General features: G+C 34.5%; 1 protein-coding gene across 7 annotated transcripts in view; it reads left to right on the forward strand.

Moving 5' to 3' along the window:
* SLC16A7 (solute carrier family 16 member 7) overlaps nucleotides 1-14613 on the forward strand; it is an 87514-nt gene extending 72901 nt beyond the window's left edge. For all 7 annotated transcript variants that reach the window (XM_040695556.2, NM_001199604.3, XM_046937997.1 and 4 more), the window contains 3 exons: nucleotides 378-521; nucleotides 1836-2648; nucleotides 5221-14613. In XM_040695556.2, the coding sequence (XP_040551490.1) occupies nucleotides 378-521; nucleotides 1836-2648; nucleotides 5221-5492 (1229 nt within the window). In that variant the 3' untranslated portion in view covers nucleotides 5493-14613. The remainder of the gene's footprint in view (nucleotides 1-377; nucleotides 522-1835; nucleotides 2649-5220) is intronic.
* The last annotated feature ends 3819 nt before the right edge of the window (nucleotides 14614-18432 follow it).

An 18432-nucleotide genomic window follows, 5' to 3' on the forward strand; every position in this document is an offset into this window, starting at 1 on the left:
TTTCTCCTGCTCTGTTAAGCAGAGTTTTGATATCTGTCTCATACATGAAATTCTTCAGCCCTTGCACTTTCAAAACTTCCACTATCCGATCTCAGTATTGATTACTTGTGAACTGTAACAATCCCTCTTGCTTGTCTGATGTCTTTAATCTTTTGATCCATCTCCATGACAAATCGATATTTATATTGTCATGGAGACAGTATATCCACATTCAGGTTCATGTGTCTGCAAACAGAGTGTTCTCTGACAAATTGGTACTGAAACAGATAAACATTTTCCAGGATGGAATAGTAAGGCATTCCAAAATATCTTGAAGAAAAAGACATGTATGATAGAGTTACCTGCTATCTGCTGATGCTTTTTCTTTCTTCCAACAGGTCCCATAAGCAGCATTCTGGTGAATAAGTATGGTAGCCGACCAGTGATGATAGCAGGGGGTATCCTGTGTTCATTTGGCATGATTGCTTCCTCTTTCTGCAATAGCGTTCTGGAGCTTTATATATGTATTGGGGTTGTTGGAGGTAAGAGTGTTCTTTAGAATGTAATACTATATTAAATCTAATACTGCTGTACCAATAACCTATTACTGAGGAAGAACTCACCGTGCAAGACATTGCGCATACAAAACAAGAAGGTAGCAATATCAGTTCATTTCAGCTGTGTAAATGTTTTAATTCTTTAAATTAGCCAGTATGATGTTAAATTATTTCATAGAATATTTCAGAAACAGCTGAGGATTTTATTCAATAAATGCTGTATGTATGTACTCTTCCATGCTGCACTGTAATTATGGTATAAAAATTGACAGCACTTATTACAGTAATTTGTGTAGCATTTCATGTTCATTGTTTTAGCTTTCAATCACGTTACACATCAGGCAGGGTGGCAGAGGGTAGCAGAATTCTGGTAAAAATGCAGAACCTAATCCCAGCTTTCTATAGGTTTTCTCCCATAGAAAATATGATAGCTTTCAGTTCTAAAGCTTTTTGTGTAAAATCCAAATCAATCCTTAAAGAAAATTATTGTTATGTCATAAAAAACCTGAATATTTCCTAAGACAATGAAGTAGTTGTAAAGCCAGTAAATTAAATTACTTATTAACCAAAAGTATCTTTTAAAAAATGAAAGCCACCAAATAGATTAATAGCTATTTAGCCTTTATTACCAAGATGTCTTAATATGGACAGAAGGCCTAGAGATGCAAGTCATATACTCGTGTGAATATGTGGACTGTCCTCATACTTGTCGTCTTCTGCAACTCTTCCATGGGTAGTGGGGAATTCCATACCTGAGGATGTATAACTGAATGTGCTCCAAAATAATTATCCTTTTTAATTTCCATTTTTGTACACAATTTCAATTTTAAATAGGGCTGGAAATAAAAAGGGAGGAGATTTATTTGTTTAAATTTACCCTACTTTCATTGTAGCTGAAGTGACATTTAATAACTTTTGCGAAATGAGCCAAGAGAGAATTGTATTACAGCTTGCTAAATAAAAAAAATAAAATCATGGTGCTGATACCATAATTCCTGTGTCATTCCACTGTCTCTATCGTTGCTGAAACACATCAAGGAATGTGGGCTTAAATTAAAATGCTACAGACAGAAACGACAGAACACCACCATGACTTAGTCCTGACATTAAGACAGACAGAAAGGCATGAAGCTGTATTTCACTCTCTCATGCTAGCTGGTTTTCATTTTCATTCAAAATCACTAGATTAGATATTGGTATTTTAAAAAATAACTTGGCAACAGTATAGTGTATGTTCAGTATAGTTCTGTAGTTCATGCTATGCAATAATACTTTGTACTATTTGTATTTGTATTTTAGGTCTGGGTTTGGCATTCAACTTACAGCCTGCCTTGACCATGATTGGCAAGTATTTCTATAAGAAGCGTCCCATTGCTAATGGATTGGCCATGGCTGGAAGTCCAGTGTTTCTGAGCACATTGGCACCTCTCAATCAATTCCTCTTTAATGCATTTGGTTGGAAAGGAAGCTTTCTCATTCTGGGAGGACTACTTTTGAACTGCTGTGTGGCTGGGTCACTTATGAGGCCTGTTGGACCAAAACCAGTCCCTCCTGTGAAAAAAGATGTTGAAAAAGGCACAGGAGATTCTACTCTGCACAAAAACAACAAGAAATCTCTTTGGCAAACTATCAATAAATACCTAGACCTATCCCTCTTCAAACACAGAGGGTTTCTGATCTATTTGTCAGGAAATGTTATTATGTTTGTTGGTTTCTTTGCTCCAATAGTATTCTTGGCTCCTTATGCCAAACACAAAGGAATTGATGAATATTCTGCTGCTTTTTTGCTATCAATTTTAGCCTTTGTAGATATGTTTGCTAGGCCTTCAATGGGACTTGTAGCAAACTCTAAATTTATCCGGCCAAAGATCCAGTACTTTTTTAGTTTTGCTGTCTTCTACAATGGCATCTGTCATATCTTGTGCCCGCTGGCAACAAATTACACTGGCTTGGTGATATATGCTGTATTTTTTGGGTTTGCATTTGGAATGGTTAGCAGTGTACTTTTTGAGACTCTGATGGACCTCGTTGGTGCTGCCAGATTTTCCAGTGCAGTTGGACTGGTCACCATTGTGGAATGCTGCCCTGTGCTCATAGGCCCTCCTCTAGGAGGTAAGAATCTCTTTTATTCCATTTTTTTTTCTAGACGTGACCTTGCAGCTTGCTAATGAATTAATACAATAATTTTACTTTATGTTATGTCATGTTTTCTCTGTGACTAGGAATGTACTGTAGAAGCATGGCATTGTGTCTATTATCTTTGCACTTTACAGTTTCATATTCACATGAAAATGTAAAGGTGTACATGGAGTGCATTTGCAGTAGACAGATTATGAGTGTATCTTGACTAGCTAGCCCTTAAATTCAGGTGATAAATGCATGATTCTCTGATAGTACTTAGAGCTAAATTTGCTGCCTTAATTTATGTATATTCAGTTCCACTTTGCCTTTCACCAGAACAATTCTTACTCTCTTGAATTTCATCAGATCCACTGGTCAATTTTTGAAGATGTTACAGGGTGACTTATAGTTTCTCCTTCAACTTCATCACAGCTGAAGGAACACATTCTTGCATTTAAAATGACAACCTTAATTTGTCTAAATGGAGAGAATTTGCATATCTAGACAAAATAAACCAGCAGAGAGGTGCTGGAACAGACAGCTGGAACTGCCCAGCTTAGCAGCTCAGGCAGGACACCAGCATGGTGTTGCATAGCATTGTGCCCTGGTGTGAATATCACACCACACCTCCACCCTCAGCCAATTGTTCAGCCTGTTTCTGTAGCCAGTAGATAGGTTTGAGATATTTCAGTGTATGAATCATCCTGCCTGGACTGAAAGTTGTTAATGTTACTAACTTCTCTTTCCAGTGTAAGTAAGCGGAGATAAAAAGCAGACTAATTTTATAGCTTGGGCTATATTTGTAACTTTTGGGAATCAGGTACTAAAAATGATGAAAAGAGTCTTATAGAAATTTCTCTAAAAAAATAGATAGCCAAATCTTGTTGAAAAGTATACGTTAATTGTGTGTGTATATGTGTTGCACTGTAAGCCCAACAATATAGAAATGCAAAGATTCCCAGCTCTGTGAACATGCACTGTACCCGAATTAGCAGTGCCACAAAAGTCAGCTAGACTATATGTGCCTAAAAGCACATGTCCAAGTATTTTTAGGATTACCATCAATATTTGTATGAAAAAGCAGTCCTTGATGAAATTTTAATTAAGCCAGAACTATTCGACTCATTTCAATACAATAATAGTTGTACAAGTATATTTTTAACAGACCTCAATATCTTCCATATTTGCCTCATCTTTTAACATATTTCATTTTAGTAATGGCAGAACAAAACATGTACAACTCACACAGATTCTTTCTGTGCCATCTAGTGGGGGGAGCCATCTGTGACTGATAGAGTCTAGCTTTTTCAGCCAGGTCTGAAATCGATATCAATATCTAAAAATTTTAAATTTACTATCAGTGGTGAAATGGCATATATGAGCATTTAATTTTTAATGTGTCAGGCTTGCACAAGTTTTGAAAGGCTATGTATTGTACTGTAACTACAAGTATTTGTGCTATAATGATAAGTAATTGATTGTTCTTGTTAAATGGAGACAACAGAGGGGATGAACACATGAAAAATCTAAATTCCAGTTTTGACTAGTTTATGTTCTTTAAAATATTATGCTGAAGTAATGTTAATGCAGAATCTCATTTTTAATCAACTTTATGAGACTGCTTGTGAATAAAAAATGTTAAATTGTACTATTTACAATAATAAGTTAATTATAATAAAGTTAATACACTTGCAGCACTACTTGAGTTTTTCCTAATGCTAGGCTTGTGAAATAAGGAAAAGACTAAAATAGTCTGATGGCTTGTAAATGTGTCTCAGGTGAATTAGGGCATTATGGCTACAACCCAATAGAAGCATCTAAGTAAGTACTAAATTGAAGTGTGCAGGCTATCTTTTGCATTTCAATGATAGTGTAGCTGTGTTCAAAGCTGAATGCTTGGATATGTACAAATGTTGATTAGGGAGTTGAAAAAATCAAAAAGAATGGCTCATAAAATGAAAGAATATTGTATTTTCCTTGTCATGTCCAAACTAATCTTAGAATTGTGAATATAATTTTTAGATACAGGCTTCAGAGTTCAAAAATGAGCAGTTGAAGATGATGGCTGAAGAGAGAAGCCTTTCTATTTCTTTCACCAGTCATAGGAAAATAAAAATGAAAAACAAGTAGTTGATGCACAGTGACAGCAGTCTAAGAAGGCACATTCCTTCTCATTGTATTGTCTATGTACAGCCTCCATGAGTGTCAGACAGTCATTCGAAAACAATAGGAAACAAAATCAGGAGCTGAATAAAATAATAAGACGATGAAAGAAAATGAAAGAACTGAAAACTGTCTGTCATTATTCATTAAGCTTTACTTACTTTGTTCTTCAATATTTTATCATTGTCAGTGATTCCAGTGACAATTGCTAGTTTAACCAACACAGGTTTTGTTAGAGGTCCAGTATATATTTTAGACAATTTGAATGTGTCGGAAATGCTTTTTTGCTCCAGCTTTAAAACAAGGTCATGTATAGATATTTCTCCTAGAGAAATATTTAGAGTGTATTAGGTGTTGTATTCTAAAAATGTTTTTCTCTCCTTTTGTTTTTCTATTTCAGGTTGGTTAGTGGATGTTACTGGTGAATATCAATACATGTATTTTGTTTGTGGAGTGATTGTGATTGTGGCCAGCATCTGGTTGTTCATTGGCAATGCCATTAACTACAGGCTTTTGGCAAAAGAAAAGAAGTTAGAAGATGAGAAACAGAAAGCACAGAAGAACACTGACTTGAAGGAGGCAGAACCACTAACAAACAACGAGAACGAAGATGCTGCCAGCAGAGCTGACAAAACTCTTGAAGATCCTTCAGAAAGAGAAACCAATATTTAATCTACAGTGTAGCCCAGAAGACAACATTTATGACTTCCATTAGAAATATGCCTTCAAGACACAAGCCAGGTTTTGTGTTAATAATGATCAGCTACAATATTGGATGGGAACAGATTTTTGCCCCATGTCAAGACTATGAGTTAAATTACTATCTAGAGTTTATTTATTTCAGTGATACAAAATTGTGGTTACAGAGATAGTGGCTCCATACATTAAGCCCATTCAAACTATGACTCTGGACAGTGAAGAGTCAAGAAAACTAGGTGTAAAGCCTTCACATGACAAAGTTTTGTTTCAAAAATACATCTAATGCAAAAGCATCTCTTACTGTTATATGGGAAGATATTTTATGTTCATTAATAGAGTACTGTTAATGTCTGTTGAATTAATGTACCCAAACTGTATTTACTACTAATATCAAAAAACAATATGAGCTCAAATGTTTGTTTCAAAATTACCTGAATGAAGCACAATGAAAACTTTTGTTTTCTCATTTGCATGCCCACTTGATCAAAATATTCATTATATTTACATAAACAATTACAATAGGAATGTAAAAGTTAAGATTGGAAGACAAACAATTGGTGGGCACAATTTATCAAATGCAATAAACAGCAGAGGTTGTTTCCTCCTGTAATAGGTGACTATGTTGTATTTCAACAGATACATTTGAACACAAGTACATTCAGACCTCGCTAATTCAAAATGAACTAAATGAAACTATTTTAAACTAGGATTTACACTGCTAATAAGAGTTCAGTTGCTTCATGGCAGTGACATCAGTATGGATGCTTGAGTTAACTGGCAAGTCATTAACTGCTTGATGAGAAGATGTAAGGTCTAACTTCAGGTCCTTGAGGGCAGGTAACTTCATACCAGTCCTCATCTCCCCTTCCCATGTATTTAGTGAAAAGCTACTTCTATTTCATGCTACTGGTTTAATCAAAAATGCTGCAAAGTACCTTGTCAGTACAAGTCTGGGAGCTTTGTATTAGCGTATCATTTTTTGTTCAGGATATTTGGTCTTGTTTCACACAGACACATCAATTGAGATATACATAATTGTTTCTCTTCCTTCAGGTAAAAAAGCAAAAAAAAAAAAAAAAAAATTATTAATAAAAAAATGATTTAGCATTGCACTTGAAATTGAAAAGTGCAAGCTTGAAGGTTTTAAATGAAAATATTCCTGTTCTATTCATAGTTGAGGAAGGGTGCTCTTCATTTTGCAGACTTGCATATATATACCACAGAAGTTGTGAAAATTAAGGGTCTGATTCATAGAACATTTATTCACTGTTTATGCAGGATACATGTACATTCAATTCAGGAAAAAGTATGTTTTTGTTTTGTTTTGTTTTGTTTTGTTTTTTTTTTTTTTAGCCCTCAAATACATCTGGTACAGCTGTAAATACACTGGACAGACAGATATGTTAAACACAATTTGAAGTGCCAATAACAGAACAAATACAATTACAAAAACTAGCAAGTACAAATGCCAGTTTCTTAAGAGCAGAATTCAATTTGATTATTTTCATTCTTTATTCAAAAAAAAAAAAAAAAGATATTGTTTGCTTCTGTCTTGCAGAATTATCATCTTATTTGCTACAAACTTTTACAGTAGTGCTGAACTTTTCTTTATCTCAGCACTGTTTTGGAGAAGAAACATCATGAATCCACTAGCAAGATGGTACAGAAATTTGCATCTTCTTTTTACCTAATTATGCACAGGAAATCCAGACAGCTTCTACAAGTCCTATAGGTGCTTCAGCTATATATATATATATATATATATATATATATATATATATAAAAAAGTGTATTTTAGAGTTTTAGAAGAAAATAAGGGTTATATGCTCAGATTTGAGCAGTAAACTGTTTAAAGGAGAGTGATATAATCCCAGTAAAGTTGCAGTTCAGAGAAATAAATATATTATACATTCTTTCAAAATGTAATCCAGGCAACACCCACCCTATAAGATAAAAGCGTTGCTCTGGTTATGGATGCATGGACATACAGGAGGAGTTCCATGATCCAGGCTGAAAATGCCTCACATGTCCAGAGTTGTGGAGTTTCATAAATGGCAAGCTGTCATACAGTTAGGAATATCAGTAATAATGCTGGATTGCAAAGGATGAACTGAAACATCAGCTATAGAGTAGTCATCAGGAAAATCACTTTGCTCTCAACAGCAAGTGTCAAAAGCAGAGATAATTTGAAAAGAGTTCAGTATAGAGGTAGTACAAAAATGACTGAGGCAAAAATCTTTGTTCTTATTATCTCTGCAAAACAAGCAAACAAACAAAACCCTGATAAACCAAAATAAAATAATAATAATAATAATAAAAACCTCACAAAATAGCATGATTAAAAATACAGGGTAACAGACTTTAGGGACTCAAGAAAGAGGCTCTTGGGAATCATGCAGGCAGCTCACCTCTTCTGTGGACTGCAGAGTACAGTTAAACATGGCATGGAAAATAAGGGAAAAACAAGATTCTCCGAGCCATAGACACACCCGCAATAGCAACAATGATGTTACTATCTCAGAGGAAATCAACATTTATATATATTCTCTAGAGGACTCCTGATCTTTCATCTCCAGTAAATTATGGGAGTAGTGGGAATGAAAGAGCTGCTTTACCACCATTCACCAATGTACAACTTTTTATAAGGTAAAATGATGTATCAGGCAACTGAAACAAAGTAAGATGTGAATGGAATCAAGTGAAACATTTCTTTACATCTGTCTCATTTTTTTCTTCTTAAAACTGGCAACAACTACTACTACAACAACAAATCAGAATGCAGTTGATATTACTGAGTGTTGTGGAATTTTGAATGCAGAGCATAATGAAGAAGATTGGAGCCATATCTATGCAAAAAATGCCAGAAATGAAAAAGTCTTCCAAATAAGAGTCCTAAAGTGGTATTTTAATATGTAGTTCTTATTTTAATATTAATAATAAACTGCCTTCAGTAATTCTATAAGCATTAAAGTAGTGCAATGAATATAACTTGCCTATAAAACCCAGAATATCATTCTTACTTGCACTGAGCTGAAATCACTATTGCAAATAATTTTCTTACCATTCTGTTTTCAGAATGAGACCCATGTGTATATTATTTTTTTTTTTTAAATCCCCCTGCTTTATTTTAGTTACCTTGGACAGCCCTCACTATGGACACAGGATCAAGATTAAGAGATATCTTTGCTATACAGTCATGAAATATACTCTCAAATTTTAAGATATACCACATACATCTGTTACATACTGTGAAGTCTGTAGTCTCAGTCAGTGCAAGCAAATCCTGAGTTAGCCTTAGTCTCATATATACTTCATCATCTTTATATCTCTGCTGTAATATTTCTGGGCCAGATTATCATATTGTTTATATTCGATCAATCAAATAATGCCAAAATCTTAAAATTAGTGGGAAAGAGAATAATCAGCCTCCTCTGATCATATTTTTCCTATTTAACATCAAGGTTAAATTTCAAATAGATTCAGAGTACTTATCCAGATACTTTTATCTCTTTAGTGTTTTTTAACATTATAATTCTCTAGTAGCAGGATGGTTTTTCTGTTCTGCCCTTTTCAACTCCAGAGAAAGCCTTCTCTCTAATAATTCTCAGTACTTGTTCAAGAACAAATGTTCACCCTTGCCACTTCTCACCACTGAACTGTGCTTGCAGCTGTTGCCAGTTTTGTATCTCCTTCAGGTTCACATATGAAATGCTGTAGTCAAACTGTAGTTCTTATGTTTCAGGAGGGTGATTTGTGAACTGTTTTGACTGGGTTGGAAAAAGCTGTCTTCAAATAGTTTTTAATATTTTCTTCAGTTTTCTAATGATACTTTCCTTATGAGAGTAAGTTCAGCTTTCCTTGCTGTTGAAGTTAATGGCAACAATTTCACTGACTTTGTGACTCAACATTCACATTAATTTTTATGGCATTTTTCAATAGCAACATCCAATGTACTTAAAAAAAAAAAAAAAAAAAAAAAGAAGGTTGACAGCGTGTACATAACTGCATAACTGTTCAAAACTTAACCCAGAGAAGTCTGTGAAGAGTCACAAGCTGTGCTGGTAAATGATGAGTTTCAAGTTTGTTTGTTTTTTTTTTTTTTAAATTATTATTTTTGGGGGGGGAGGAGGGTGCAACTGTCCATAAAGATTCTATGAAGTAGCAATGCATCATATACTCCCTCAAAGAGTAGGATTAATCTTGCTTAGTTTTATCCATACAGAAATCATATTGATTTTATTTCCCATTAGAAATGTATCCCTATTTACTATTTTTGTAACTTCATTTCCTCTCTTCTTCAACTTGAAGATTCTCCTGACTCCCAGTTTTTTATCCTGATGTTGCACAAAGAACTTAGATATGGCATGGAATGTCTTTTGTTAAATACTTGCTGTCATTGTCCTCCCTCAAATGCCTAAGTTGCTACTTTAGGTGGCTGTGGGGAGGTAAGGTATTATTCACTTATGTAATAAACTACAGATGTAACACACAGCCAGATTGGATGTAGCCATCAGGATTTCACTTAACAAAAACAGTGAACACTTTTTTGGAATCATAGAATCATGGAATGGTTTGGGTTGGAGGGACCATTTAAGATCATCTAGTTTCAACCCCCCTGCTATAGGCAGGGACACCTCCCACTCAACCAGGTTGCTCAAAACCTCATCCAGCCCAGCCCTGAACACCTCCAGGAAGGGGGCATCCACAACCTCTCTGGGCAACCTGTTCCAGTGTCTCACCATCCTCACAGTAAAGAATTTCTTCCTGATAATATCTAGTCTAAATCTACCCTCTTCCAGTTTAAAACCATTTCCCCTTATCGTGTTGCTACATGACCGAATAAAGAAGTCCCTTCCCAGCTTTCCTGTAGGCTTCCTTCAAGTACTGGAAGGCCACTATAATGTCTCCCCAGAACCTTCTCTTCTCCAGGCTGAAGAGCCCCAGCTCTCAGTCTGTCTTCATATGGGAGCTGCTCCAGCCCTCTGATCATTTTTGTGGCCCTCCTCTGGACCTGTTCCAACAGCTCCATGTCCTTCTTGTGTTGAGGGCCCCAGAAACAGACACAGTACTCCAGATGGGTTCTCACGAAAGCAGAGTAGAGAGGTAGAATCACCTTACTCTATCTGCTGGTCACACTTCTCTTGATGCAACCCAAGATACAGTTGACTAGATTAACTTGCTGCAATGTATACTGACAATTTTGTCTTTAACAAAATTCAATCAAGGCAATTTTTGTTAGTTTCTCTATAGATGACTATTTTTTTACTCCTACTGAGGAATATAAAGGGATTTTGAGAAAATACTTATTATCAGAAAAGACATCAATTTTAACAAGGCTCTCTTGTTTATTTGGGGGGGGGGGGGGGGGGGGGGGAGAGGGGTAGGCACTTTTCTGATGTTTGTGCATACATATTTAAAGCATTTGCATGTATAGGCATCTTTTAAATCACAATTTGCATAAGTATTGCTATATAATTTCAACATCATTTGCATGTTATTATTTTACAATTCATTTTTTTTCTCTGTCATCTACCTCTCAATTACAGTTTGGAGACTTGCATGACCCTGAAAGAATACAGCTAACAAAAAGCATAGTGTTTAAACTTGCACAGATTATTAGACAGTCTCCAAAATATTTGAAATAGTTCAAAGTAATATTTTAAAGCACTGCATACTGATGACTGTATTCTTTTTATCAATATTAGTAAATCTGAAGAGTTAAGCCATACTGGTATATTTTTTTGCATCACTGAACTGGTGTAAAAAAAAATCGATGTGTCATTTAAGTATCCAAAGTCTACTGCCCTTTCTGTGAGATGCTGCCTTTTTGTATTTCCTTCTATTTCTGAATTAAAGGAAGAAACTAAATGGAAACAGTAGGACAGTAGTACATACAAGGTGTTACAAAAAAGTGTTGCAGAATATTTTACATTCTTCATCCCGAGAGAGAGGGAGAGAAAGCAAGGAAGGAAGGAAGGAAGGAAGGAAGGAAATACAGAATTAAATACAAAATTTTAGCTTTCTTTCTCTTTTGTGTGGACAGCTGGGGAAGCTGGTCACAAAATACTCCATTGGGAACAAGAAATAGTGATTGCTGGTCTTGAAAAAAAAAAAAAAGAATTGTTTCATCAAATATACTCTTCAGTTTAGTCTACAAACCATTCTTGCCTTCTAGAACAGCCCACAAAGTCCACTGAAGTCAACATAAACAAACAGTCAGACAAGCTTTATCAGACTTTGAAAGTGTTGTGGCTTCAGTGGAGGCTTCAGCCTTACTTTCTCCATATCAAATCTCAGGAATGTCAGATATAACGCAACAAATGCAGAATTTATTGCAACTGGCAAAGTTAGTTATGCCTACATAATATGCATAATGAATCAGTCCCTAAATTAACGCACAATATGTATTATTTTAGTCTATGTAAATAAGGAAAAACAAAAAGCAAAAACAAACAAACAAAAAACCTTCTGAATGTAAATTATAAATAGTGAGGATATATTTAAAAAAATATCCAAACAAATCTGTTTAACTCTGAAAGAAAATATCTCTATCCTTTCAAGCCTTCTAGCAGTTTATAATCTTCATTTTTATTATTTTCTTAGAAAGTGATCTGTGTCTTTTGGAAGTGTATATATGAATAAATATATAAGGGAATATATATCTGTATGTGTGTATGTGTGTATATATGTATTCCCCTATATATAAAACTCTAATTTATATATATTATATATATTTATGTATATATAAAATATATATAATGTTTTAGAGTATGTTGCATATTGTGCCTAATAAGTGACACACACTTGTAAGCAGATAAAAGATTTCAGCAAATGATAGAACAATGTAAAGATTTTTTACAATGGTAAAGTATTATTTTTCAGTTTATGATGGTTTTATTTACATCAGAAATTCATTCAGAAAACTTCATTATTTCACAACACTGATATTTCAAGCATGACTCAACTAAAAGTTGACCTAATTTCACTGAGAATTTTCATTGTTAGGCTGGAACTCCTCCACTGAGGGTGGAGTGGTTGGTTGTTTTTGTTCTGAAAACATTATCTGTGTGATCTCTGAACAGACTGTGAAATGTAGGCTGATTTTTGAACACTGTAGTATGTATGTCAAAATCATATGAGATATTTATAGACAAGATATTCTTGTAAAAACTATGGAAAATGAGGAAACTGAAGGCTCTGCAAACTATTCCAATTAAATTATTGTGGGGAACTCTCCAGAACATTAAATTATAATAATGGTGGCAATTTTTAATACATTTTCCACATACTGTTTTTATTCTGTCTGCAGGTAGGCAAGTCTGTGAAATGCCTACATTTGTCTCTGACTCTTAAGAAGTATTACCTTATTTTATTTTTTAAGAATTTTTTCAGAGTGGTACATAAAGCACTTACGTAAATACCCTTCCTGATCTGTGACACAGATGTATTTTCCAATTCTGGCTTACTTGGAAAGTTGACCATGTCTGCAGTCTACCAATAGAACTTGGTATTCCTATGCAATAATTCAACATGTAGTTGCCACTGTTGCTGGCTAATATTTTTTTTCATCATTTTTGTATTATGCAATACTGTATGGTTTTTACTTGAATATATTGGCTAAACTTTTGTTTTGTTTTGACAATCAATTATTAGCTAGTGGTGCTATTTATGTTCCAAAGAGATTTGGGTGGATGATAACATTTTCTTTCTAGATGCCAAATGCTTTTTTGACCTGACAAAAATCATTGTTCATAGTGTATATTAATCCTGTAAAAATGCTTATGCACTGCATTACACTGTCTTTAAATGCATTTCTGCTCATTAACTTCTATTCCAGGACTGTACTAGTGTCTAATATGTCCAGTTTGTCCATACACATTTATGGAAAATTACAAAGAAAAATATGTATGATTAACAATCAAAAAAAAAAAAAAAAAAAGAAAAGAAAAAAAAAGAAAGAAATAAAATTTCCATGTAAAGTTTCTGGAAGTTTGTAAATACTTTTTAAAATTTTCATTATTTAGTTGAAAATTATTTTTAATTTTAAAGTGCACAGATATTCATAGATACATGCGTAGATTAACTATTCAGATTTAGCTAAGACCTCAAAATCTTGTATACCTGTGTATAGATACAGAACTGAAAGGTTTCCAGTGCAGAAAAAATAGTACTAGCAGTAAATGTACTACCAGCCCTTTGTTATCCCTAACCACAACATAATTATAACTAATTTTCATAAATTACTAAAAAAAAAAAAAAATCTGGACACCCAGAACTTTTGTCAATTATTCTGATTGGGAAATTTTTCTGTATTCCATGTACATGCACAATCATTCATTTATTACTAATACTCATTTTTGTATAGGAGAGGAATATGTCCATATAAATTGAAATAGTGGTTATAGATAACTCTATTCATTCACTTCTTTCTAAGTGTTTCCGGATCCAACTTATTTGTCCCTTAGCTTAGGGCAACAGTCGCTAGCCTCAGTTAAATTCTTTTTTATTTATGTAATTTGATTGGGTGTTTTAAATTAGAGACAATTGATTAACATCCTTTGCATGCTATCTACGTGCTTTTTATAAACAAGCACAGCAAGCTAGTAGGAAACGAAGGTGTACCATTTCTTAATTGAACTGCTGAATACAAAACATAACTCCTATGAAAACAAATGACATTTATTTTCAGATTTCTAATAACTGCAATATTTATTTTCAAGTAATGTTATCAGTAATTTTCTTGATATGGAAATGTTGATTCAGCTATATTTAGATTCTGTTTAGATTCTAGCCCATTGTAATATTTGCATATTTGAATATATGTAATATTCATAAATAATCTATTTTGAGGCATAGACCAAACAAAGATTAAAATTAAATTTAAAAATATATAGTGGTAAAACTGTTCTTTGTACAATGAACTGGTGCCAATACTGCTCTTTCCAGTTTGTTTTTGATGTTTATGATATTTAACTTTGATCAATGACATTGATGTTATCTCTTGCATGGAAAACATATGTTGCCCCCTTGAATGTAAATGCCATGTTAAAACTTTTCTCAGTTAAGGATAGAAGTAAATGCTAATGGATTGAAATCTTCAGTTTTCACTTGAATACCTTCAAGAATTAGAATAATTGAATCAGTGAATGATAGGATATCTTGAGTTGGAAGGGACCCACAAGGATCATCATACTCAGTTCCTGGCAAAAAATTCAAACCATATTTCTGAGAGCACTGTCCTAACGCTCTCTTGAACTCCCTCAGCTCAGTACCATGACCACTGCCCTGAGGAGCCTGTTCCAACCTGCCCCTCCCCTGACACACCTCCATGCCGTTCCCTCCGGCCCTGTGGCTGTCACACAGAGCAGAGCTCAGCGCTGCCCCTCCACTCCCAGTGAGGAGCAGCAGCCACCATGAGGCCACCCCTCAGCTCCTCTCTCTGTGCTGAGCACACCCAGGAACCTCAGCTGCTCCTCATATGTCCTGCCCTCTAGACCCTTCATCATTGTTGTAGCCCTCCTTTGGACACTCTGATTTATGTCCTTCTTATATTATGGCACACAAAGATGTGGGCAGTGCTTGAGGTGGGGCTTCACCAGCACGGAGCAAAGCAGAGTAATCTCTTCCCTTGACCAGCTAGCAGAGCTCGGCGTGATGCACCGGGTACAGCTGGCTTTTTTGGCTGTCACAGCACACTTTTCACTCACATGTAACCCTGTCTATCAGTATCTCACAAGGTTCTGTTTTCTCACAAAATCTATGAAGTTTCTTTCTTCTGATATGCTTATTTTCTTTCCTTAATTTAATTATAAGCATGTAGATTCCTCCTAGAAATTGTACAGCTGTAAAGAATCACCTGAGAGTTTTATTTTCTGTGTAAAATTGTTGGAGATTTGCTGTGATTCCAAAAATCTCTGGTGCCATCTATATCAACCATATATAGTTCTTGAATGTCTATGAACTGGAACAAGCAACTTGCTAATACAATTTTTCTTATTTCTTAATTTAATTCATACAGCAGTTCATTAACACTATCTATTTTTTATTGTTTTCACCAACATTTGTGGGATCCTACAAAAAGGCTGTATTTAATAAAATATTTTAAATTGTATTCAAAATTCAGAGTACAGCGCCATAAGAAATATTTTAAAAGCATGAGTTATTCAAACATCTTAAAACTTTAAAAAGTTTCTATTAAAAGAAATTGCAACCAAATAGGAATTGAAAGATTTGTCTTACAAAATCTGGTTAAGGAATCCCTAAATTTTATGTAGTCATAATTTCCTCAAAATAAGTGTCTTCAGAAATGGTACTTGAAAAATCTGAAGCCATAGGAGTACTAAAAGAAATGGTAATATTTTCATATTATCCCATGCATCAGTTTTCACTGACAAAAAGTTTATTTTGGAGGAGCAGTGATTCATTTTGCCAACCATCATAATATACTTTGATTAATAACTGCAATTCCAGTTTTGCCTGAATGATAGATGAGTAGTAGTTAGGCAGTGTAATTATTCAGTTCAATCGTTGAACTGAATAATTGAGGAAAAATGGTTGAGATTGAATTTATTTTCTTTATTCATTTCCTTCAGAAAAGAAGTATTTCTTTGCCTTAATTAGAAAACAAATGTTCTCAATTCTGTTTTGGACCTTCTGAATGGAAATAAAGGTAGACTTGCACACCATTTATTAAACAACAGGATTCATAAAAGATCACATTCTTTATTTATATAGATAGACAGATTCACTTCTTTCTTCTGTCTGACATGAATGAATGCATGATTTCCTCTTCTAAAGCTGTTGGGGATTAGTGAGTGATTTGCTGTCTTCTCTTCCATGTAATTTTTTCTGCCACAGAGACTGGTAATCTTTTGTTCCATTTTACATGGAGGCACTCTAGCATCTGCACTCCAACTCTTCCAACAGCAAAAACAAAAATTAAAAAAAAAAATAAAATGCAGAGGGAAAGAGCAGCAATGAAAAGATGTTCTGATATCCTTTAACCAAAAAATCCTACAGAATTGTGTTTGGATAATATTGTAGGAAATGCACTGATACAGTATTCATCACTTTTGAAAGACTGAAAAAAAGTGGACTGGCACTGATGATCTCCTTCTTTTTACTTGGCTGATGTATACTGCAAACAAAACATTTTATTTTGAGTTATTAATAAAATCCACAATCTGTTTTTTTTGTATTTAAATGGATACCGGATTTGTTGTATCAAAGGAATAGCCCGAGTTGACTCAAAATGACAACCTCACACAATTAATATTTATCTTCCTATCTTCAAGTCCAAAAGTGTGGAATTACAGTCTAGATACAAAAGTATCAAAAATAAATATGGGAAATAGTGCCCCAAAGTAGCAATTATTTTCCAAAACAGTTAATCATTCTAGCAGAATATTTCTCACATGTTAACAGTGTCACTAAATGCTCTCAATTCTGAGATCAAGCAAAAAGATGCTAAAAACTAATTCCTAAACTCTGCTTTAACAACAGCCACAGTAACCTGGAGATTCAGTGCAGCAAGCAGAGGGCTGTTAACAGAAGCATATAGTGGGAGGTTCTGAAAAGTATAAAATGCTTAACAGCCTTCAAGAATTTGAAATTAACATGAGTTTTCAGCCTGTGGACTGTTAGAAATTTGGTAGTTGCTGCATGGAATCAACAGCAAGGTGAACAAGTTTGGAACCTCTTATAAGGTCCATTTTGTGTATCAGTTCATAACTTCCATATTTGTGACATCAGTCTCAGCAGTGTGTTTTCTGTTCACAGAAGGAAGTCACTGGGAAGCTTCCATGATGACCTTTCTGTCACCTTCCTTTAAGTGCAGATCAGACAACTACCAGGAGAGCCTGAGGTGAAAATTGCTTGCGTCTAGTTTTTTGCACATTCTCCAGTTTACAGCTAAGAATCTACAATACCAAACAACTACACAATACCTTGCTCTCTTCAAAGTGCTCAGTTCAGAGGCTCAGCTTATTAAAAGTTATTTCAAGGATTATCTGTTTTGAACATATTCCAAATTCTTCCTCACTGTGCCCCAAACTCAGACAAAGGACAACCAGAAAACTTTTAGGCTGAACAGATGGGGTGGTTTTTTCTCTGTTAGTCATGCACTTCAGTGTGTATGACTATATTCCAGTGGAAAAACTTACAGTTTTTAAATTTAGGGAATTCTCTTTAAGATAGATTTTGAGAAAGATCCTAGGAACTTCACATGGAAGCAATCAGAAAGCTTTAATAGATTTTTCCACTTCACTTGTCCTTATGAGTCTTTCATCTCTGCCAAAAAAATTTCACTCACCCTTTGGAAAACTACATTTTGGGATAATTTTTTCATCAACTACACATGGCTATGAAAATTATAAGCTATCCCATGATGGAAGGATCTTGGTTGGATTGAAGGACTGTGAGAAAAATATCCAATATAAGAAGAATCAGAATTTGCTCATTCAGAAGTCTTTCTCCAACTCCTACAAAGCCTGTAATTATTTTTTGATACATTTATGGAATAACTTGCATATTTGGAAACTTATCTGTTCAAAATAGGATCAGAGAATAAACAAAAAATAAAAATAAAAAATGCAAGATAACTAGAATTTCATTTTTTTACCTGTCCGAAGGGCTGTTCTGGGAAGTTTCCTTGTAACTTTCAGGACTATTAGATTAGAGACCTTTGCAAAGCAAGGTAAGACCTATGTATTCGAGGTGTAATATCAGTGATTACTATTATTTTAATGTTCTCAAAGCACATACTGTTTCTTTGTCACCTTTGTAGCAGCTGAAGAAACACTTCTCCTGTTCTCAGCATGAGGTTAGTAGCATACCTGATAAAGATTACTGAAATAGCTATTCACTTTCTAACATCTCCAGAACAGAAATAACTTCATAGTTCTGAATGCTCAAA

This window comes from Gallus gallus, chromosome 1, assembly GCF_016699485.2.
Source record: "Gallus gallus isolate bGalGal1 chromosome 1, bGalGal1.mat.broiler.GRCg7b, whole genome shotgun sequence".
NCBI lineage: Eukaryota > Metazoa > Chordata > Aves > Galliformes > Phasianidae > Gallus > Gallus gallus.